Genomic DNA, 23,802 nt, shown 5'->3' with positions numbered 1-23,802 from the left:
CTGCACATTACTCTCCTCCCTCTTGCTGCTTCTGTCCCTGCTCTCACAAAGTTCATCCCATCCTTTCCTGCCTTGTTTACAGATGGGACTGGACATCAGGGGAGTATTAAAGGAGTACTCCGACATGCACACACACCCTGGCAGCAGCCCCATTTTTTTCCATGGTGGGTTTTTTAAAGGGGACGACTCAACTTGAGTCCTATCGAGTCGCGAGAGGGTGACTTGAAGACTCGGAAAGTGCCCTCATTATGACTCGTTTTCGAGTAACAGGGGGGTGGAGACTCTTGACTCAACTCAAGTCACGCTGCATTGGATTTTCACATCCTTGCATAAGACCCAGCAACTGAGCATCATCTGTTAAGGCTGCTGAGTAAATGATGCATCTGCAGTAACTTGGATCCAGAAAACTGCAGCAGATGCCCTTAAGTAATGGAGAGAATAGTGCATTATAGGCTTCCGGTTTCTGACCAAGATACAGAACTCCAGACTGAGGACCAATATGCAAAGGCACAATACATATGGACACTGCAAAGTTTGTGGTATAAGTGGAATAATACACCATGGCAGTGAGGAATAGTTAAGGGGAAGGAAGGAAATGCAGGGGACAAAAAATGTTAAAGGACATGTCAACACAGATGTTACTCCACTTCATATCCTCACTAGCTTTGAGCGAATGATCTCTCATGGGCAACGCTCTATATTTATATAAAGGCAAATTCTAAGATTGTCACATGCAAATTGAAGAAAGTATTCCAACACCTACAATCTCTTTTTTACAAACATCAGATGATTTGTAAAGCCCATTTATTACACTGGGAGTCATTTGATACTGACTGCACACCACATTCATGATGCCAAAAGCAAAACATTTCAAGTCAAAACAAATATGAAAAGAAAAAGCATTAAATTCAAATACTATTTCAGCATCTGTTCTTGAAGGCCAAGGCATTTTCAAAGCTATGTCAAAAGTTCTGCCATTCAAAAGACATATTGCAAATGCAAACAAACACTATATTTGGTTCTTACCCTCATAAAGCACTTTTCTCTTTCCAACAGGGAGCGTGCAGAAACAACAATATCCTGGCTTTCCTTAACTACAGCCTAATAAAATACCAGCAAAATCTGAGAAGTAGAACTGCTGAATATAAAGTAGTAATTAGATGTAATGTTTTGATCAGCATTACACAGTAGCTTCCATGATCAATAAAGAGGTGGATGAAAAGAAAGCAACTTTAAAATATTTCTTGAAAGTGAATGGAGCTTGTATCAGTGCAACTTTGAGAATATTTTTAGAGTTGGACAAACATTGAAAGGTGTGGCAAAATGGACTTTTACCCCACAAAAATATGGGAATTCTTTTTCCTTTTTGTTGTGCTGTATTTGCAACATTTTGCTTGCATTCTTTTTATGATCTCCAGTTATCTTTTCTCTACAACAGCCTTCCAGTATAGAAAGAGGAGACAGTCCCAGGTGACTTCATCTTGGCCCAAAAGCCTGTTCAGATGTGAACAGTACCACTGTCAGTCCCCAAGCCTACTGAGAATCAGTACATAGGCAGTGGGGAATCTAAGTCAGAACCTACTGGTTTAGAACTGACTAGAACAGTGGCTCCCGAATTGGAGGGTTGTGACACACCAAACAGGGAAGCACTTGTTCATGTTCCTTTAAGGGGAGGGGAGAGGTTATTTGTCGCAAAATAAATTTGCTATTTGGAGGTGCGGGGAACCCGCTTATGCTGGATCCCAACCCCCATTCCCAGGGAGTTCGGAACGGCTTCAAGCCGCTCTGCTCTCTTCGGACTTGTGCCACCTCAGGAGGTGGTGCAAGTCCGAGGAGACCCACAGGGCAAAAGCGCCTTACCCAGAGGTAAGGGAAAAAGTTTCCCCTTGCCTCTGGCTGAGCCACTTTGGGTCCCTATCCTGCACTGGATACAGCGTAAGTCTCTTGGCTTGCTTGTTCCAGCACAGGGTAGGATTGTGCCCTATGTTAAATTTGGCCTACTTCTAGAAACACCAACAAGTCTGTATAAATTTAGGGATGGGAGGAGCATTTACTCCAATTTATTCCTTTGCTCATAGGCTTATATAACACTTTGCATTGTTATTTTGTAAGCCTAAACTGACACATATTTTTAGTAAATTTTAATCTTCTTTTAAAAAGAGAATCCTGCCTACACAATGCTTTAATTGGGCTACTGGTCTCTGTGAACAAGGCTGTGAACAAATACTATACTACTCTATAGCTAACAAAAAGGGTAAGAAGAATCATTCTGTGCTAGAGTTGCCTTAGCCCAGAGAACTTCCAGATGGTGGATCTGTTCAGTCACATGCAGGAAGTTATCCCAGAGGAACAATCCTAAAGGTGTAAAGTAGGCTACAGATGGCCCAATCCTCTCCAACTTTCCCATGTCGACACAGCCATGCCAGCAGGTTGTGCACTGCATCCTGCAGTGGCGGGGGAGTCACAGAGGCCTCCTCAAGGTAAGGGAAATTTGTTTCCTTACCTCAGGGCTGCATAATAGTTGCATTGGCACTGAAAACTGAACAGGATTTGGGCCTTAGTCTCACAAGGCTATTTATGCTATAAATAGTGATCACAGGTGATCTCTAAGACCCCGAGTCTGTGAGGTCTCAGAAAAACAAGATTGCCTTCAATCACATCCAGTGTCTTGCTGGGCAAGTGCTCCCCCATGGGACTACTAGAGAGGACTGAAGTGTTGGCTGTGGTTGGTTCATTCTCTGCCCTCTCTGGTAGTCCATGGGGGACTGCTTGCTCAGGAGATGTTTCCCCACAGATTACCAGAAAGGGTGGAGAATGGACTGCCTGCAGCTGGCACTGAAGTGTCGCCTGCAGTTGTGGGCAGTCTGTTCTCCACCTTGCTGGTAGTCCAGGGGGGCGCACTCACTCGGCAGATGCTTTCCCATGAACCACGAGAGAGGGCAGAGAACAAAATCTTCTCTATAAATAATACATCTAATAAATCTCTAATAATTAATTATTACAAATTTAATTGTATTTTTTATGTGCTGGGGGGTTGTATGTGGTCCATGATGATTCCAATTTTTGTCTCAGTGGTCCTCAGGCTCCTAAAGGTTCAGAACCACTGGGATGGGGGAAAGAGTAAAATCCTACATGTTGATTCTAGAAACCTGAGATTTCAACTGAATTGACTTTCTCTCACCCAACATAACAGGTGTTTAAGCCATTTTGCCACATGAAGAAAATAAAAGTGGTGAAAAAAGTGAAAGAGGATACCATCATTATCACTTATACATGTCCAAGAAAAGCAGGCTTTCATTATTACAAATGTCAATCTTAAAAAGTTCTTAAAAACTCAGTTTCAAGCATAACTTATATCTATATATTACCTATATATTATATAGGTATATAATATATAATACCTATATAATACTTATATTGCCTATATATTATATAGGTATATTACCCTATATTACCCTATACCTATATTACCTAATTATTATTACCTATGTTACCCTATATTATATACCTATAATACCTATACCTCAGGAGGTATATATATACACCTTTACCTATATAACTTACCTTTAAACCAGTGGCTCCCACTTTTCAAAATGAAACTCTACCAGGACCCAGTTAGCTTTACAAGACTTTTTTAAAAAGTTTCACTTTACCAGCGGCTGAAACCTCTTTTATCCTTTTTTACTATGGTGGGGGAGGGTGCATTCTGGAGCACTGGTTGAGCTCCACATTCCCCTGATCAGGACCACTCTCATGGCCTTGCATTCCCTTCACCTGGCCCTTGATAAGAGCTGAGGCATGTTCATCTACTCATGAGTACAAACTCAGTTTCACTTTGACTGCTTTATGCTGCCAGCAGCTGGTGACTATAGAATTGGACCATAAGGGCGCAATCCTAACCTCTTATGTCAGTGCTTTCCAGTACTGACATAAGGGCAATGCAGCTCTGAGGTAAGGGAACAATCATTCCCTTACTTTAAGGAGGCCTCTGTGAGTGACACCCAACCGCAGGATGCAGCACACATCCCACTGGCTGTGCTGGAAAGCATCTTAGGATTGCGCCCTAAGTTTCTTCTAAGCCAAAACACATTCAATAAGCTGCATGGAACTCAAAGAAAGGATGGCTTCAAAATAATGAATTGGCTAACAGCCTTTTGAAATGTGCACCTTGCAGCAGTTCTATTTTTCACCTTCACACTTTAAGAAAAATATTTACATTGTCCTTTTCCCAAAAGTTGGCAGAGATTGTGAATAACATTGCCAGTATTTCTAACTCCTCCCAATACATTCAGTTGTACCTGTGCACAAAAATCTTTCTGTGTCAGCCAACTTCCTGAAGCATTTGCTTTCCCAGATTGACTACTTCTATAAATCTTGCTTGGTGATCTGCTCAGAGATGTGGGCACTGCTGGAAAAGACTGGAAGCGAAAAAGGAACAAAAGTTATATCTTCCACTCACTCCAAATTCAAATTTGTATACATAAGGACTACAGTATTTTGCCTACGTTTGCTTCCCCGTTCATCCCCAGAGACATTAATGTGTAATGCAAATCTGCATCCTGCAATCTTTCTTGGTTTTAAACTTGTGCAGACAGTAATTAAATGAAACATGTCCTTTTCATAAATTACTAGAAAACTAAAAAACCCTTTCCAAACGGGAACAGCAGCATGTGTAGATAGTCATACAAATATTGTCCACATTGAAATATGACACACTACACCAGGGCTGCAGTGGTAAATAGCATCTAAAGATGAATTCTGAAATGGCCCATCCCTTGAATCGATAAAGGGCCCACCACCACCGGAGAACCTTCTCTGTGTAAAATGTCCTGCCACTGAAGATTAGATTAACTCCCTCTTTGCCTATGTTCCAGTGGCAGCTGCAGATGCATTACTTTTATTCAGCATTTGGGGGCTTACTTTAGTTTTGCTGCATTGGTTTACTTTGTTGACTTTGTGCAGTCATCTTATGTTTATTGTGTTGTGGGTATTTGTTGTTTAATTGTCATAGGGTGCAATCCAGAGGCACCCATGGGCCGGCGCAAGTCCCTTGAGCCAGCCCAAGAGGGTTGTAAATGTGCTGTAAGGCACATTTGTGCCTCCTCAGGAGGAAGTGAGGCTGGCACCCAGAGGTGTGCCGGCCTCTGGAGGCTGACACAAGCCTCCGCACAAGCTTCCTCACAATGCCATACCTAGGCCATCTGTCACCTGGGGCAAACTAAAATTTTGGTGTCCCCCATTTAATTAATTGCAAAACTATGTGATTTTAAAAAGCTGCCTAACACACAGCTGCCTAAAGGCACAATCCTAACCCCTTATGTCAGTGCTTTCCAATAGGACATGTGCTACATCCTACAGTTGGGTGTCACTCACAGAGGCCTCCTCAAAGTAAGGGAAATGTTTGTTCCCTTACCTCAGAGCTGCATTGCTGTTATGTCAGTGCTAGAAAGCACTGACATAAGGGCTTAGGATTGCGTCCTAAGATAGACAGCACCACATTGGACAAGCAGCACAGCAGCATATTAATGTCACACAGAAGGTACAATTTGCAGCACCGGACTGCTTGAGAGCATAGGGAAGAACCCTGCTGAACACACTGAGAACAACATGGATATTTATCGCATAAAACCATAAGACCAGATTTGCAGTGTTAGTGAGACACTTACAGCAAAACAGACATGTGTATGTGAGTTCACTGAAAGCAAAAGAGAGGTGTATGAGTGGTTCACAAGAGAGCATGGAAACAAGCCACACTGGAAACTGGCCTTGCCCTGGCCTATCTAGCCAGCTTTCTGCATCTCTGTTTCCCACAGAAAGCAGCGAAAGGTAGACACCACTACAGGCGCAATCCTAACCCCTTATGTCAGTGCTTTCTAGCACTGGCATAGCAGTGCTAATGGGACATATGCTGCATCCTGAAGTTGAGTGTCACTCACAGAGGCACCCTCAAAGGAAGGGAATGTCTGTTCCCTTACCTCAGAGCTGTATTGCCCTTATGTCAGTGCTGGAAAGGGATAAGGACTGCGCCCTAAATTGGAGAAGCAGCACAAAACAGCAGCATTAGCCATCTCACATCTGATAAATGATTTCAAGGCTACACCACTGCAGCAAGCAAACCCATACTTCTGTGCATGGTGAAAACCACAAGGCCAGCAAAAGAGACATGTGTGAATCAACTTAAGGCAAGGCCAATTTAGTTCTGCTTTCTTTATCTCTGTTTCCCACAGATAGCTGACTAAGTGGTAGACTAAATAACAGTGAAGATCAGGGCAGCACAATGGCATATTACTGAACACAGCACTATAGCAAGCAAATGCATGATTTGTTTATGTAAAACAACAGTAAGGAGCATTGGCGTTAGAGCATTAGAATAAAGCATCAGCAGCAGTACTCATTAAGTTCAGGTCTTCATTTTTTACTGCATATATATTTATTATTACTAACAGTAGCACAGAAAAACACAGGACTTGTCTCCGTCTCCACTGCTCATCCCCCAGCTGCGCCTCTGCTGTGGAGGAGAAGCCTCTCCTGGCGCTAAATGGGGAGCTGCTCACAGGAAAGACGGTCTGCAAAAGCTCTGTGGTTTTTTCTCAAAATGGCCGCAGAAGGAGGGCGGCTCAGGATTGGCTGGTGGTCAGCCAGTGAGTGCCCTGAACCATTCCTAAAGAAAAAGCCAGGAGCTTGCTGGAGGGTGACTGACTGAGCCGGCTGGAGACTTGGAAAGGGAAAAAAAGTGGGGACCTCAGCAGAGCTGGCAGAATTCAAAAGAAACAAAGACGCAAGCAGGTGGGGAGAGACAGGACAGGAGGGCAGTGGCTAGGGGGGGTGGGAGGGAGCTCAGGGGACGGAGGGAAGCCAGCCCGCCCGCCCACCCCACACACTGAGGCTCTGAAAAAAGCCTCCAAGGAGCTGCCACGCAACAATATTTTTTAAAGTGACATGCGCAGGGGGGGGAACTGCAGCTTCAGCGCCCCCTCCAGGCTGCCTGGCCTCATAGCCTGGGGATTTTGCCCCATCTGCCCCAGACCCAGGCCCGCCAGTACTTCCTCAGCAAGCCTTGCACCAGACTGCCTGGGCTGACGCAAGTGTCTGGGGGGGGCAGGGAGAAGGCGGGAGGAAGGCGTTCCTAGGTGGGGAGAGGGTGGGGTTGGGCAGTGGCTGCTCCGGGGGCGGGCAGGGAGGAGTGGAAGGTGGGGCTGGGATCCAGCACTTATGCTGGATCCCAACCCTCATTCCTGGGAAGTTTGGAGTGGTGTGAAAACGCTTCGCTCTCCTCTGACTTGCGCCACCTCTTCAAGGAGACCCATAAGGGCAAGGGCACCTTACCCAGAGGTAAGGGAAAAAATTTTCCCTTGCCTCCGGCTGAGCCGCCTTGGGCCCCTATGCTGCGCTGGATACAGCACAAGCCTCTTGGTTTGCCTGTTCCAGCAGAGGGTAGGTTTGCGCCATTAGTTCTTTTGTGGTTATATTGTTTTAAATTACTGTAAGCAGGAAGTTTTGCATGGGACGGGAAATGCAGAGCACAAACATTTTAAATAAATAACAAAATACAATCACATTTTGCCACATTAGTTGAGTCAAATAATCTATACCTGATTTTTCTTAAAATCACCCACATAAATTGTGACCAAATTACATTATAGTAGTGCTGTATACGTCATTAATTGTGAATGAAGAAAATGCTGAATGTATCTTTACTCCTCAAATATTTGTAAACTGTTCTTTCTGGACATAGTAAATAATTACGTATAGACATGCCCCAGTACCTGCAGGGGATATGCTCCTGTCCTGTCCCCCCATGGACAATGAAACTGTGGATAAAAGGGAACTGCCTCCCTTCTTGCCTCAGTGGCATGATCCTTCTTCCTCGCCTTCACACTGCCAGCTCTGAAATGGAGGAAGAAGACTGAGAGCCCAATCCTGTGCTCGGCGGCACGGCTCCGTGCCACTGGCCACAGTCGCAAACGTTCCATAAGGCACATTTGGGGGCTCAACACCGGGCTCCCGCCGGTGCTAGCCCATCGCCAGCCAGTGCTGGGCTAGCGCCAGGCAGTGGCCCAAGTTCCGTGGCTTGGCAGTCTCCTGGACTGCCGGGCTGCGGAACTGGAGGCAGGGGTGTGGACAAGGGCGTGGGGGAGGCAGGCAGGGATGGGCAGGAGGCGTGCCGAGGGGCAGGCGGGAGGCGTGCTGGGGGCAGGCAGGAGGAGGATCCGTGGAGCTGAACTCCACAGGATCCAGGACACTCGTGCCTTTACTCTACAGCTGACCTTTTGGTAGGTAGTAAAGTGAGCAGTCCCATTGCAGGGCTGCTTACCTTACTTGGGAGCAGGGGACAAACATGGGAGGCTACCGCGGGAGGTGCAGGATTTGGAAGCAGCCCTTTCCGGTGCCACCGAGCGTGGGCGCTCCGGGCAGTTTAGGATTGGGCTGTAAGGCTGCAATCCTAACCACACCTTCCTGAGAGTAAGCCCCACTTTCCTGAGAGTAAGTAAACTTCTTCTTCTGCTCCATCCCCTACCCTCTTATTTTTTCCAACTGGAGGAGAGGAGTAGGAACCAGTGATTGCACTCCTTAGCACCCAGCCCCTCTGCCTCAGTTACAAGAAGCAAGGAAAGCAGGCACAGCAGAGCAAAAATGAATATAAGCTTCTTGCTGATTAGATTGTCCAGATAAGTGAAAGTCTGACCCCTGTGATGAACTGTGCTTGCATGCTCTGCCCCCTTTCCCAAGTACTTCTCTTTCTGCCTGTCTCTCTCCCCATCAGCCACCATGGTTGGCATGGAAGATGTTTTCAGTGTTTGCCTGCAGCCTTTCTGCCTCTTCTGTTCTGAGCAGGGAACAGGGCTCACTCAGTGTGGCTATGTGAAAATCTAGCCCCCTTGGACAGTGCTTCCAAACCAAATGTAGGTTTGGTTTCTTTATCCTGGATCTCTTGATTTTTTTCACCTCTTTCTCCTTTTCTACTCCCTAACTTTTCTCAGTTCTTGCTCAAGTGACTACGGGCCCAATCCTACTCAGTGCGTGCCCGTGCTACACCTATGCTAGCCCAGTGCTGGTTGGTGCTGGGCTAGCGCTGGTGGAGCACCACAGCTCCACTGCTGAGCGGCCACGTGGACTGCCGAGCAGCAGAGAGGTAAGTGGGGGGGGAGGAGGCGTTCCAGGACGGGGGAGGCGGAGGGAGGGCGGGGAGGGAGCATGGAGGAGGCCTGCCAGGGGGAGGGAGCAGGGCAGGAGGGAGGTGGTCTGTGGTGTTTTTAAGTGCTTAAGCAGAAGCACACAGAAAGCCTTGGTGCGATGGCAATTGCGGGCAAACCCCCCTTGTTAAACGGCAAACCGACAAGGCTGCTAGTTCCCAGGCTGAAGTGTGACAATAGCTGATACAGCACTCTGTGAAGAAGCACCCATTGTTCTCACCCCTGTATGAGATTCTAATGTGGCTTTATCTGAGAACCGAATGTAGCAATGTTGCAAGTACAATAAAAACGCAGGAGGAGGCTAGTAGAATCAGCTTAGCTTCTCTCTCTCTCTGCACTCTCAACCCTCAATATGTCTGCTGTCTCTTGATTTTCTGTCTGACCATTCATGGCTTCTGCTCTCGCACCTATATCCAGCAACCTGACCCCTGGGCTTTGGTTGCTCCCCCAAGGGTCACTGCAACAGTGGTCCACTGGATCTAGAGCCTCCATGTTGGGCTGGCCGCCCGACACGAAGGCTCTTCATTCTATGTCAACCTTTGGGTTGTCGTAGAATCAAGTAGCCCCATTGTAAGGTTACCTGGTTCACCCAGGGAAGGGGGACTAAAGTCACCTTCTCCTGAGGAGGAGGCAGCGGCTGCCTGGAGCATGATGGATGCAGCAGCAGCCATTTTCGGTGATGCTGCAGCCCCATGCACCAGGCAGCTCAGGATTGGGCTGGCAGTCATTTCTGAAAGGGTAGCCGCTGCATGTGATTAGGAAGGAAATCTTTCATGACTTTTGAAATGTCAAGAATCTAAATATCTACAAAGAACCACTGTATACATTTCTATCAACACTTTGTCCCTATAGCTTTATGGAAGAAAATTTGATTGAATTAAGTTACAATGCAATAATAACTGTGCAATTGCAATATATTTTGTGTTACTGTTTCAGAATTGCTGTTGATATATTTCCATCCTAAGCATTTATGTGTTAATTACTCACTTGTTTTAGATCTGACTTCCTCTGCTCCATCTCAGCCCTTGGACAACGAAGCCTTATTAGCCACTCTAAGTCTGAACTCTCCTGCTTTCGCACTCCTGGGTAGGTCTAGTAAGAAAATGTTAAAATGTGTAAAAACAAAAACAAAATACAACCCATAGCTGCTGTTAATTAAGCGGTGCTAAATGGCTACTGCTGCATCCTGTTCTGGATCCTAGAAAGCTGAAGGTCTCCTCAGAGGAAGGGAACATTCCCCTTACCCCAAGTAATGCCCCAGCCTGCTCAATGGGGCTTCTTGAGTCAGCGCCAGCTATTTCTAGACTCTAGAATCCCCATGTTGGGCTTTTGAGCCTGACAAGGGGGATACAATTCGGCAGAGGAAGTCAACACCAGTCCCATGCCTCTCCCTCCCCTGTCCCTCCTGGCTTCCTTGTTCCAGCGCAAGATGTGCTGCGCCACATGTAAACTAACACAACACATGGGGCAATGCGAGAAAACAAGAAATCTTTAGAGGGCTACAAAAATATACTCTTTCAATTCAAACTTGCCAGCTAGACACCAACTTACTAGGAACTCACTGTTTTTATGTGTCTGACTCCTGTAGGCTAAAAGGCAATTGAGGAGAACTGACAACCAACACTGAGTTTGTACAAACAGAATAGAATGTTCCAGTGTTATGTCATAGCAAGTACTGTGGCATTAGTTCTCAATTCCAACTGAATCAATTCTTGGTTGCTATGGTGGCTGTCACCTTGACATCTCCACTTCAGCCCCACCCTCAGCTAATAAGAGGGGGGGCACCTTCTGACAAGCAGCCTTGAGGCTAGCCTGCTCTAATCTAGCATGGACACTTCTTTGTCAGAAGGCAAACTATCAAGAGAAGTGGTATTTCCCCCAGTGCTTAGAAGGTGACAAAATCTGCAGAGTCCAAGATAGTCAAGAGCAGGGCATGAATCCCACAAGCAGAGTGAAGCAGTAATGTGAATCCTAACAGAAACAAATAGAGTTCTATAAATTTCCAATCTGAACTCAGTCCAAAATAGAATGTATAAATCACAGAATGTTTGAGTTGGAAAGAACCTAGGAGGTCAACTGGAAAAGTTTAGTTATAAAAACCACCACATAAGAGTCAGTGGTGCAGTGTTAGGTACCTGGATTAACCAGCTCTCCACAGTCACAAGAACTAGCCACATGTGGTTTGCTCTATCTTCCTGTGAGGACTCAATCTATAAGTGTTACTCTCCCCTGGATATGAATAGGATAGTGTGTTTCATAACTTCAAGAGTGCCATACCAACACATGGACAAGATTTAAACATGTTGCATATGTTGATCTGGTGTATTTCTACTTCTCCCCCTTTCCACCAACAAATACATGCACACGCTACTTCCTGAGCAGATTTATTTCATTTGCACTTTCTGTTCTCCATTTTGTCTCCTATAAAGATATAGACAAAGGAGCACCTCAGATACAAGCATAGTGAGTGGTAAGGGTGAGGGGCTAAGAAACAGAGTTTTCCCTCCCCATGGAAAATTTCCTCCATACTTTCACCCCTGAGATCTGATATGAAGATGGAGATACAACACTTTGTTGCTGGCAACCTTCAGTCTCGAGAGACTATGGTATCGCACTCTGAAAGGTGGTTTTGGAACATCGTCTAGTGTGGCTGAAAAGGCCAATTTGGGAGTGACAATACTAAGATACAACACTAAGTGCCATCAAATTCAACATGTTTTTGAATGGCAGAATATTGCTGAAAATTGCTAGTAGCATTGAAAATATATATATATATATATATATATATATATATATATATATATATATATATATATGAAATTATATGAAAAGCAGGAAAAAGTAACAGAGGAAGGCTCTTATGCACTGAAATAAATGTTACAATCATCATATTCATCAGTATTAATTTTTAAATGCATGTGTATACAGAATACATCAATTTTACTACACCTCTTTAAGAAAACATTGGTCTTGCTGTACCTGGTAAGATGCAACAGGCATCCAATCTGCTGACTCTTTAAAATCATCTTCTTTATCCAAATTGTGTGGGGCTCCAGTCTTTGAGGGCTGTGATAAAATTTCAAATAATTTCCATGATGTGATGAAGTAAATCTTCCATAAACAAGAAAAATATTTAAGACTGCAATTCCATAAATGCTTATTTGGAAACTGACCTCACTGAATTCAGTGGGACTTAACTTTCTGACTAAGCATGCACAAGAAAGGCATGTAAGTGTTAAGCTGCCCTTGCTTCAAGTTATAATAGATTTTCCTTCAGTTTCTTCAAAGCATGGGTGCTTATAAAGCAAGAGCAGGGCTTTTTTTCTAATGGAACGCGGGGCGGGGGACGACTGCGTTCCGGCACCTTTTTGCAGGGGCCCCTCCCCTTCGGAGGCATTCCAGGAGCGGGGCAGCAAAACAGAGGCATTCGCTGGGTGGGGTGCAGGGTGGGCAGGCGCCTGGCCCCTGCCTGACCACACAACAACCCCCTCCTGCCCCCTTCTCCAAGCTCTCGCCTGAGCCCAGCACGCTTTCCCTCCCCCCGCGCTCTGCTTCCCCGCGCAGCTTCCAAGCCGGTGGAGGGCGCAAGGGACACGCGCCGACGCCAAGGAGGAGGACGGACAGCCAGCCAGCCAGGGAGACAGGCTGCGGCACCCCTGGAATGCCCAGGTACTGGCTTGGCAGAGGAGGAGGGGAAGGAAGCTGGCTGGTGCAGCCCCTGTGTCAATCTGCAGCACAAGCCTAGGCGTGTCTACTCAGAAGTAAGTCTCATTGTCCCAATGGGACTTGCTCCTGGGAAAGGGTGCATAGCCTTGCAGCCGGAGAGCCCAAGCCTATGCATGTCTACTCAGAAGTAAGTTCCATTGTGTTCAATGGGGCTTACTCCCGGGAAAGTGTCATAGCCTTGCAGCCTGAGTAGACAGGCAGAGGAGGGGCTCTGAGGCTGCAGTCCTCTCCACACTTTCCTGGGAGGAAACCCCACTGCCTCTAGTGGGACTGACTTCTGAGGAGACAGGCACAGGAGGGGCTCTGAGGCTGCAGTCCTGTCCACACTTTCCTAGGAGGAAGCCCCACTGACTCTAATGGACTGACTTCTGAGGAGACAGGCACAGGATCGGGCCCTGAGGCTGCCATCCTATCCACAGTAAGCCCCATTCACTAAAGTGGACTTCTGAGTAGACATGCATAGGATTGGGCTCTTAGGCTGCAATCTTAGGCACTTTCCTGGGAGTAAGCTCCATTGACTAGAATGAGACTTACTTCAGAGTAGACATACCTAGGATTGGGCTCTTAATCCTGGCAGAGATATATATCTGCACCTGTTTTCACATGCTAAGAGCAGGTGAAAAGGGATTCTACATGTGTACAACGTGCTGTCCAGCCTTGCCAGAGATCCTCCTCATCCTTCCCCCACAAGCATGCCCTCCGCCAGCCAGCATTTGCAGCTCCTCTCCAGCAATGCACAGCAGCTGCTCAGGGCAGCAGAGAACATACAATTGCATGCCAAGCGCCTTCCCAAAGACACAGAGTATTATGATACCTGAATTAAACCATATTTAATCACTTGTTTGCAAACGTAGCTGTTTCTATGTGCACCTAAGGACCCCTCTCGTGTAAGAATTCCTTTTTTGTTCTCACTCCCACAGTTGCTTAGAGTAATTTTACTACATGGAACTCATGTAAGCCATTTTCCGGAATCCATTCACTGCTTCCTCGAAGTAGTGCCACACTACATACTACACACTACAAGTGCACCTGTACAGTATTTTTCCCCATGTGTAGCTAGGGGGAAGGGGGTGTGGAGATTTACAGCCCAATCCTATGCATGTCTACTCAGAAGTAAGTTCATCTTTAGGGGGGAAGCACATAAAAATATTTTATTTCTCCAACAAAAAATGGTTTATAAATAAATAAATAAAAGATTAACAAGTTGTGAGTTCATGCACCTTTTTTTTTTTACAAAAAAAAGCACTGAGCAAAAGTATAAAGATAATTTAAGATTGCATTGTCAAAGAGGGCTGTATGGGCTTAGAAGAGTGCAGTTGTCTTTCATAATCTGAGAACAAATAAGCATAGTGCAGAGTTAGGGAAATGTTCAGAAGAATAGATAAACAGTTTGAGAATTTGGAAGACAGGTGATTATATTATCTGTTTATTTACAGATTCAGTGAAAGGATGATTTGAATCCATTTCATTAAAAATAATCAAGGTCTGCCAGTCCAACACCCCTCCAGCCATGCTTCCTCCCCCTGCCCCATCCTCCCCTCACTTCATTCCACTCACTCCCCTCCTCCCTCTGCCCCAAAACCACTAGGCAAAACTACTAAAACTAGGCAGATACTCGCCTGCAAGTCGATCTCACAGATAAGTTGAGAGCACATTTTGAAAAAACGTTTGGAAAAACAAGAGCACGTTTTGAGCAAAAAAATCATGGAATTTTCTATGACCCTTGGATAAGTTGGGGGTTAAACTTAGGGGTGTGTCTGACTATAGTTTTAACTGATTTTACTGGAGGCCAGATCCTGAAAAATAACTTACCACTAATTGTTACCTAAGAACTGTACAGTCTCTAATTTATTAAAAACATAGTAAAAGATCATAAGATACATTTTTATTCTTTTTAAATTCTGGTCTTCACCACCTTTTTGTGAACACTATCCGTGCACTGTAAACAACATACCAGTAGAACAGTGGTTCCCAACCTGGGATTCATGTACTCCTAGGGGCACTCAACAGGATCTTTAGGGGTACTTGAAAAAGAATGGCATAATGGCAAAAAAAGGCAGGTCGTACTCCAGAATGCTTTCCAGGACCAGCAAGGCAGGAAGGAAGGTAGCTAGTTGGCTGTGAAAGCCCCACCAATAGCTAGCTTTTGGTCATCAATTCATCTATGAACCAGTGATTGAAAACCAGCCCAGTAAAAAAGATGAAACATAATGTGGAAAGTGATCAATCACCCAGAATTTCTCAGCACACTTCTGGTGCAAAACAAGTGCAAAGGCAGAGTCTTCTGTTCTTCAAATAGATAAAAAGAGAAAACACTGTGATAAATACATGAAGTCTAGGCTTTCATATAGAGGAAATGAGGGCATGTACTATTAATTACAAACATTTTGCTAATATGAAGGGTACAATTTATGGAAATGGGCTGCTAAGGGATATGCAAGTGAAAAAGGTTGGGACCACTGCAGGAGATCCATGAATCAAATCCACCTTTAAGGTGTCTGGTGTGTTAAGCCAGAAGCTCTACATACAACATACAACCCATAACACATAACTGAGAGTGTGCAATTCAATTCACAGCAGAGAGATGCGGCTGCATATATTTGCAATCCTTTTTACTCAGAAGTAGACCCACTGCTTTCCATGGGTGTTATTCTTAAGTAATGGTGCATTGAATTGTAGACTTTGCTTCAAATGGAAAGGAGGATCCCATCCTGGTGTTGAAAAAACAGATCTCTGCTAAATGCAAAACCAAAGGAGGTTACAACAGCATTTGCAAAATGGAACAGAGGAGAATAAAAAAGGTTAACTTTGGCTGGAATTTCCCAGCAAAGTTACTATAGAAACTTTAATAAATCTCTGCATTGCTTCTAATGACCCAAGAAAAAACTTTTCAGAGTTGAAAAGCTCTGCCCTCTGATTGACCCAGAGATAAGGTGAAGTGATAATTGGAGCTTGATTACCTGGCAAAAATTTTACCTACTAAAGGCAAGTATCTACTGGGGCACTGGCTGGCCCTCCACATGGCGCTGAGGCTCACTGCCGACTGGCACTGGCCCATGCGCCAGCGGCCCCTCATCTCTGGGTGCCACAGACATGCCTTATGCGTTTGCAACACCCAGCGCACTGAGAGTGTTTAGGATTGGGTCCTAGGGAAGTAGATGAACAAAAAATAAAATGAAAATTATTTGTGTCACAACTATTGCACAATTCCAGCAAAAGAGAAAAGATGTTTACAGTGCCATCGACCATTTTCCATATCAGATCCATTCCTAGGCATGAAAAGGGGCCATGAAATGTCCTTCAGGAAAGTCACGTGGATAAGTTGACTAAGGTTTTCAGGGAAAATTTTAAGTTTAAGATTTTTAGACTTATACGTAAATACATACATTACCTTTTTTGATTTGACATGTCTACAAAATCGATGTCGGGCTGCTGGACAGCAAACCTTTATGAGCCAATCTTCTCCTGAACTTTCACTAGCTGAAGATGAAGATGAATCAGTCTAGAAAACAAGAGCAAAAACATAAAAATAAGGAACACAAATGAAAAACCATGAATATGTTCATTAAGCTGCTAAGACTAGTTTGGGAAAAACTCTAGGTAGCTTGTATGAGGATTTCATTTCAAGTACCTGCTTTCGAATATTTAAATCTTACCTAATGTCCTGTTTTACTCTTTTTACCTTTTTAACAAACTGGTTTTATTTTGAACCTTTCGGTCAGACCAGAACAAAGAGTTATTGTCTGTCTCCTTCTCTCTTACAGATCTCTTGTGACTAATGTTATAAGGTTGTGTACACAAGTGAAGAGGAACTGGGGTTACCCAGGTCAGTTGATTCTCCAGTCACTTCTATATCAACCATTTTCCCTGTTGAGGGAACTCAGGGCAAGAAAGGATGTTGCCTCACTTTTTGGTTTTCTCTTCCTGGTGGCAGCAACTACTCTTTCTAGGACTGTTTGTCTGAATATCAGAGTACCAGAAAGTACCCAACAGTGCACAAGAAGATCAAGCGCATGAGCTATGTAGCTTGCCTCTTTCTTCATCCCTACACAGTAGGCCAAGGTGGCCCCCACCACAGCACCCACATACAGCCAATAGTTCTTTTTTCCAAACTTGCCAGCAATTTGCACTTTCTTGCATTTTCAGATTCTAGCAACTGATGGCAATCTCTGCAGCGCAGAGCAGCAGGTACATGGGAAGGTTTATACAGGAGCATGGGTAGAGCATCACCATAGGGAGCCAGACAAGAGGAACAGAAGAGATGAAAGAGAACAAAAGGTGAACAACACGGTGGACAGAATTAACAGAGAGGAGGAGGGAAGAGCTGCTTGGGAAAGAAGAACTTGGAAAGAAGGCAGGAACAAAGTCGAACAGGTGGGAGACAGTAGGGAGTGGAAGAAAAGGGATCAAAGGTAAGACAGGAAGATGGCAGGGAAGGAAGTGAGGTAGGAAATTTCACATGCGCGCCCAAAGCCTTACTGGCTGAGACTAACCCCCACTGGAAGCCCACAGCTGGTTTTGCAGCTAGAAAGAGGTTTATTCAGTTTTTTTCTGCCTTCCGATCGTGCTTCTTTTGAAGGGCCATATCATTGCACAACCACACCTAGCTACCTCTGCCTCACTTCTGGAAGGGTCAGACCACGCAAAGCAATGTCATGTAGCTTCTATGGCAGTGAGATCATAACCTCACAGTATGATAGGTAGTTTCACAGTGGTACTACAAAGGGTCCCCTTTATAAGTCAGGTTATGCACCAGAAAGCTTGGACATAGTGAAATGATGTATAAGCGGAATTTTCTTATTTTCTATAAGCTAGAAATAATGTAAGTAGGGATTAACGGAGAGTGTACATATGTCCATGTCCTACATTAGACTTAAAGAGGGGAATTTTCTTCCATAAGAAGAAATGGAATTAGTAGGTTTAAGGATTGTAAGGATCAGCATGTCATTCAAAACATGTATAAACTAGTCCCCCCTCCCCAGCTGAGTTCCTAAATGTGAAAAAAGTGCTTATTTCTGGTCATTATCAGCTTAACAACATAACTTCTGGCCTTCTGCATACAACATGAATGCTGTTCGGCCTGCAGTGTGGAATGAGTTTGACACTCTGCCATTGGGTCTGGTGTTTGACTTTGCGAGTGTATGGAGGTCTCCACCTGAAATGCAACAACAGATGAGCAGGCTCTTACTGCTCAAATTCCTTTATTGAGCCTTTATTGGTACCTTGTCACATCCAGTGGGTTCCTCAATCCCCTTACAGTGTTGCCCTGACCTTCTTTGGTAAGCCAGGCTGCTTTAACAAATTGATTGCAGAAAACTAGCATCAGCATATTTAGGCTCACAAGAGAATGGACCAGAATGGACCAAAATGAACTTCTGCCGCAGCAGTAGCCCCACACCTGGGTCCCTGAGCCTCTATACACCATGGTTATGGGATCCACAAGCCAGAGAGCTACTGTAGCAGGCCAGATTCCTCCCAGATTTGTCACCCTGTTCAGAAGAGTCATGGATGGATTCCTGAGCCAAGTGTGTATAGCTTGCAGCAGCAGTTAACACTGCTTGCACATGGTTGTGCCTGAGCATCATGCATAGGCAGTGAGTTCAGGTGAGACAGGAATATGTCAGATCCCAGAAACTTTCTGGGCATAAGAACATAAGAACAGCCCCACTGGATCAGGCCATAGGCCCATCTAGTTCAGCTTCCTGTATCTCACAGCAGCCCACCAAATGCCCCAGGGAGCGCACCAGATAACAAGAGACCTCATCCTGGTGCCCTCCCTTGCATCTGGCATTCTGACTCTGGGCCCGACAAATTACCCCCTTTAACCCCCTCTCCTAGGCCCTGCCACTAGTGCAAAAGTGTCCCACCTTATCTGTTTTACACCCACTTCCATAGACATTTATTCAAGAGTAAATCCCACCGAGTTCAATAGCTTCAAAGTCCAATTTAGGAAGAATCGTGTTCCTGAACTGGCAGAAGTCAGGCATGCCCATCTCCACCTGACTTCCAGAGAGTTGGCGCATCAGGCTGCAGTCCTATGCGCGCTTTCCTGGGAGCAAGTCTCATTGAACCCCATGGCACTTGCTTCTGAGTAGACCTGCATAGGACTGTGCTGTCTGTTCTCTGCATGGAGAACTGGAGCAAGACAGAACTGTGCTTGGCAGCCTCCTGAGGGCGGGAAACTGAGCACCCAGGCGGTGAAGGAGAGCAGGGACGGGGGAAGCCCTTCAGCTGCTCACGAAGGCTTTGCACTGTGGGGTCTCTGCGCTCCTTCTGCCCACCTACACTCACCCGTTCGGGAAGGAAGCCCAGGGGTTTGGGCGAGCGTGTGGACAGCCCCAGCTGGAAAGCGCCCCCCGGGACCTCCATGGCCGGCCCCACACCAGCCCTGGGGGCAGATGGAACTGCCCCGCCCTACGCCCATCAGCGGCCTTTCACTCTGCACGGGGCGCCGCCTGCACTGTGTCCCTCCGCCGGCATAAATAGTCCCGCCCCTGCAGCCCCTTTTTGACGTGACGCCGCGGGCGGGAGCGGCGAAGCGCGTTTCTGCTCTGGAGCGAGACGCTCCCGTGCAAACGCCTGCTTTCGACCAGACCTCTGAGAAGGATGAAGCGAAGAGCGTCGAAGCCTGCTTGCTGTATCCCTCCGCGCCGGGCTGCTGCGTCTCCCCCCCCCCCGTCCCCATGACAATTGAGCGACAGCGCCCTCCGCTGTGATGAGAGGCCAAGTCACCAATCGGAAGAGGAGCAGAGACCGCCTGACGGGCTTGCAGCCGTAGGGCTGCCGGGAGGTCTTGCAAGCTAAGCAGGGTCAGGCTTGGTTAGTAGTTGGATGGGAGACCGCATGGAAATACCGGGTGCTGTAGGCTTATACCGTAGTCTTTCGAGACTGAAGGCTGCTAACCATTTGGCTGGCAGTTGATGACCTGTCCATGGGAGACAGTCTGAGCATATGCAGAGTGCTGTCCCTCACTGCAACCATCTCCTGGGAATTGCATGTTTTGCTGAACACACCCCAAGGAGGAGGCAGAGCCACAGCAGCCCCCCACATTCTGCAGTCCAACGCACATGTGCAACCCTGAAACGTGCACTGTTGAAGGTGCCCGCCTGCCTGCTGGCCAGTCCTCTGGCGCTCAGAACTGGAGGGACATGGACCTGTCCAACCAGTTGCAAATCCATCTAACAATTGTATCATCAAACCCATATTTTACCAACTTGCTGATTAGGATGTCATGTGGGACCTTGTCAAATGCTTTATTGAAGTCAAGATATTTTACATCTACCACATTCCCACAGTCCAGTAAGCTAGTAACCCAATCAAAAAAGGAGATGAGATTTGTCTAAGATTTATTTTTGACAAATCCATGCTGGGTTCTGTTTATCACTGTTGTCTAGAAGTGTGCAAGCTGTTTGTTTTATTATTTGTTCTGATATCTTTCCTAGTACTGAAGTCAGACTGACAGATCTGTAATTTCCCAGGTGTTATTTTTCCCCCTTTTTAAAGATCAGGACCACATTAGTCCACTTCCAGTTTAGCAGCACCTCCCCCATTTTCCAGGATTCCTCAAAGATGATTAACAGAGGCCTTGCAAGTACATCTGCAAGTTCATTTAGTACTCTAGGATGCAGTTTATCTGGTCCAAATGACTTGAATTCATTTAGGCCAATTAATTTAGTGTCAGCCCTTCATGGCTCAGGGAATCTCTCTGCTACACTCAGAGATCAAGAGATTTCAGACCCAGTCTGAAATGCAAGTAATGCTATTATGAAAAAAAGATTGAGGCTAAATTATAGCTCATTGTTGAAGAGGTTTGAGAGAATTCATTTTCGTAGAGGTGTCCAGAACATTTTTGAACCATTTATATTAATTTGTGAGAGTTGCTGGAACCACTCTGAAGCAACATTCTGAACTGCTGACCCAGATGACTGCTGACCCAGGTAATCTAGAATGGAGACAGAGCATGTCTGTCTGGCTGTGAATGGGTGTGTCTTCTGCTTCCTCCCATCAAGTGGTCTGAGGTCATCTTAAGCTGGAATTTTCCACTTCCCTTGACATACAGTTTGAGGTGACATCTTCTGGTGATAAATAGGGCACCTTCTTATGTGCCTAACTAGTATGAAGTGTCTCCAGGATCTCTTTTTTTTCATAAATGTCTGCTTCACACCTAAGGTGTGGGTTAGCCGGGTGTGGCTTATCCAATAATCATACAAGGTTGGAAAAATCAAGGCATGCTCTTTATTATTTCTCATGAGAAGTGAGTAAACACAACAATGGCTAAAGGCCCTGATTGTTGGAGCACTTTCCAAAGGGAGGGTGCAAAGCTTTTTTAAACAGAGATACAAGTTAATTCTTACCTTTCATAAGTGCCTAGTGTACAGCTTTAGTAACTAGTAACATCTGCAAAACTACTATGGTATCATGTGTGTACCTCCTTTTATCTTTCTGTCTCCAGCTTCTTCCTGACCTTGTTTGGTCCCAGCCAAACCCTGCACAATCACCCTCCCCCACACATTCCTGCCCTAATCAACTTCTGCAAAATTTGGCACATTTCTCATAGAAAGGTTCGAGAGCAGCAACTTAAAATGGAATCTGGCAGTGGCCTTCTAAATGGCTCTGAGAACCAAGGATGGGCAAGTCAGGCACAGCTTGACTTAAGACTCGAGTCTCTGCCCTCCACAACTCAACTCAAAAACGAGTCATAAAGCAGACACTTTCCAAGTCACCCAGAGTGTTTTTGTGACACAAAGGGCACAATCCTAACCCCTTATGTCAGTGCTTTCCAGCACTGGCATAGCGGTACCAATGGGACATGTGCTGCATCCTGCAGTTGGGTGTCACTCACAGAGGCCTCCTCAAAGTAAGGGAATGTTTGTTCCCAAATGTTTGTTTGGATTGCACCCAAAAAGACTTAAGTCAAGCTTTTAAAAAGTCTGCCGCGGCTCTGCAGAAGAAAACGGGCCTGCTGCCAGGCTGTGTGCGTGGTTCAGTGTTCTCTTTAAACACTTCCCAGCTGTCCCTGCATCACAGGTAGCAGTGCAGAACACGCCAACCTGTTCCCTTCCCCTGTGCAATCCCACTCCAGCTATGATGAAGGAAACCACCCACACACACATCAGGAGCACAGCAGGGAGGGAGGACACATCCCAGTTCAGCAAGGCAGGAGGGCGCGGGGGACAGCGTGAGTCGAGCGAGCGAGAAAAGGCCTGCAGTGGCTCTGGGGAAGTTGCCAGGCTGTGTGCATGTTTTGGCATTCCCTTTAAACACTCCATGCTGTCTCCGCCCATCCCACCTGTCAGGTAGCAGTGTGGAACGCACTGACCCATTCCCATCCCACCCCAGCCACAATGAAGGAAACCCTCCCTCACATCAGTGGCACAGGAGGGAGGGAGGGCGCATTCCAGCTCGGCAAAGTGTGGCATGGGATGGGACAGGGAGAAGCCCAGGTAGCCACTGTGAGCTTAGCCACAGCACAGGCAAACTGAATCAAGGGAGGCTGAAGAAAGACATGCTGCTTAGACACAGTGATTGACAGTTACTTTCAGGCATGTTTCTATAAGAAAGGATGGGTGTTCTGGGAAGCCAAGGTACCCACTATTCATCCAGATGTCACATAATAACAGCAGCCTAACAGCCTGGACATGGGAGTGTCCTCCTAGTGTCAAGCAAGCAGCACCTAGTCAGTGAGGAACAACACACCTCAGTTCTGCAGTCTGCTTCATCTAAGCTGCCTGGCCAACATGTGTTGTGCTGCTCAGAGACACACCTGTACTGTGAACCAGAGGTGACAGAGAGTTGCTTCACTCACCCCAGACCTCTCCTCCACCGCCACAATCAGCAGCAGCAGAGAGGGCACTTGCCTCCCCTGGCTTCCCCCAACTCCTCCAGGTGCTCCTGTCCCCCTCCCTTTCCCAGAGACACATCCTCCATCCAATGGATACTCTGGGGGACCAGAGGAGGCGCCTCCCTCCCCCAAGTTCTGTAGATGTGCAGGCACTTCATGTGTATTTCTGAGCAAGTTAAGAGACCAATCCTGAGCTCAGCGCACTGGCTTCCCATCGGCACACACTGTCGCAATCATGCCATAAGGCACGTTTGTGAGGCTTACTGCCGGGCAGGCACCAGCGAGTATACCCATTTCTCGCATGTATCTGCTCATGAGCATTTGGCAATTCCACCAAAGTTCCTACTTTATCAATTAAGGGCGTAATCCTAACCAACTTTACAGCACTGACTTAGCCACAATGTAAGGTACTTACCCCCAAGGTAAGGTAACAAACATGCCCTTAGCTTGAGGAGGCCCCCTTGATTACCTCCCCACTGCAGGATGCAGTGCACACCACATTGGCACAGCTATGTCAAGTGCTGGAAAATTGGTTAGTATTGCACCCTAAGTCCCATGAGCAATCTTCCCACACCCAGCCAGCAAAACAGACAACCCATTAGGGAATAAAAGATATTTACAGGTCCAGCCTATTTATACATGGATTTGACTCAACACTAATGGCCCCTGCAAATGAGAAGGAATGTGCTGATCCCTGGGGAAAGGGAAAAATGCATCCCTTTAAAATCAGTTTTAAAAACTGAACAGTCCTTTAACAATAGCCTCCTTAATGGGGGGGGGGGCAGCTGACTGACAATCCATCAGTCCTTCTCTCTCCAGCAGACCTCTCCCTTCCCCCTGAGCACGTGAAAGAAAGGTGATCACTTTGCATTGGTGAAAGGAGGGACTGAGTGAAGCAGAAGACTGATTGATGGATTGACTATTATCTTACATCACGAAGGTCAGCAAGGCTGTTTTTAAATTACCAGAGCAAAGTAACTTTGTTTTTTAAATTGATTTGCTATAGTATGTTTTTTGCCATCCATGTGAGTACTTAGAACC

At 46.1% G+C, this 23,802-nt stretch overlaps 1 protein-coding gene across 7 annotated transcripts in view; it reads right to left on the bottom strand.

Moving 5' to 3' along the window:
* LOC136657645 (protein FAM228B-like) overlaps positions 1-19,349 on the bottom strand; it is a 63,249-nt gene extending 43,900 nt beyond the window's left edge. For 5 of the 7 annotated variants that reach the window (XM_066634713.1, XM_066634683.1, XM_066634704.1 and 2 more), the window contains exons 1-6: positions 19,212-19,349; positions 16,312-16,422; positions 12,174-12,260; positions 10,182-10,286; positions 4,299-4,418; positions 1,027-1,101 (exon numbers count right to left, since the gene is read on the bottom strand). In XM_066634713.1, coding sequence (XP_066490810.1) covers positions 1,027-1,101; positions 4,299-4,418; positions 10,182-10,286; positions 12,174-12,260; positions 16,312-16,422; positions 19,212-19,289 — 576 coding nt within the window. In that variant the 5' untranslated portion in view covers positions 19,290-19,349. The remainder of the gene's footprint in view (positions 1-1,026; positions 1,102-4,298; positions 4,419-10,181; positions 10,287-12,173; positions 12,261-16,311; positions 16,423-19,211) is intronic. The other 2 variants (XM_066634694.1, XM_066634730.1) reach the window with 1 other exon arrangement.
* Between the last annotated feature and the right edge of the window lie 4,453 nt (positions 19,350-23,802).

The sequence above is a fragment of the Tiliqua scincoides genome, chromosome 1 (assembly GCF_035046505.1).
Source record: "Tiliqua scincoides isolate rTilSci1 chromosome 1, rTilSci1.hap2, whole genome shotgun sequence".
Taxonomy (NCBI): Eukaryota; Metazoa; Chordata; class Lepidosauria; order Squamata; family Scincidae; genus Tiliqua; species Tiliqua scincoides.
This window is presented reverse-complemented; position numbering and strand designations above follow the sequence as displayed.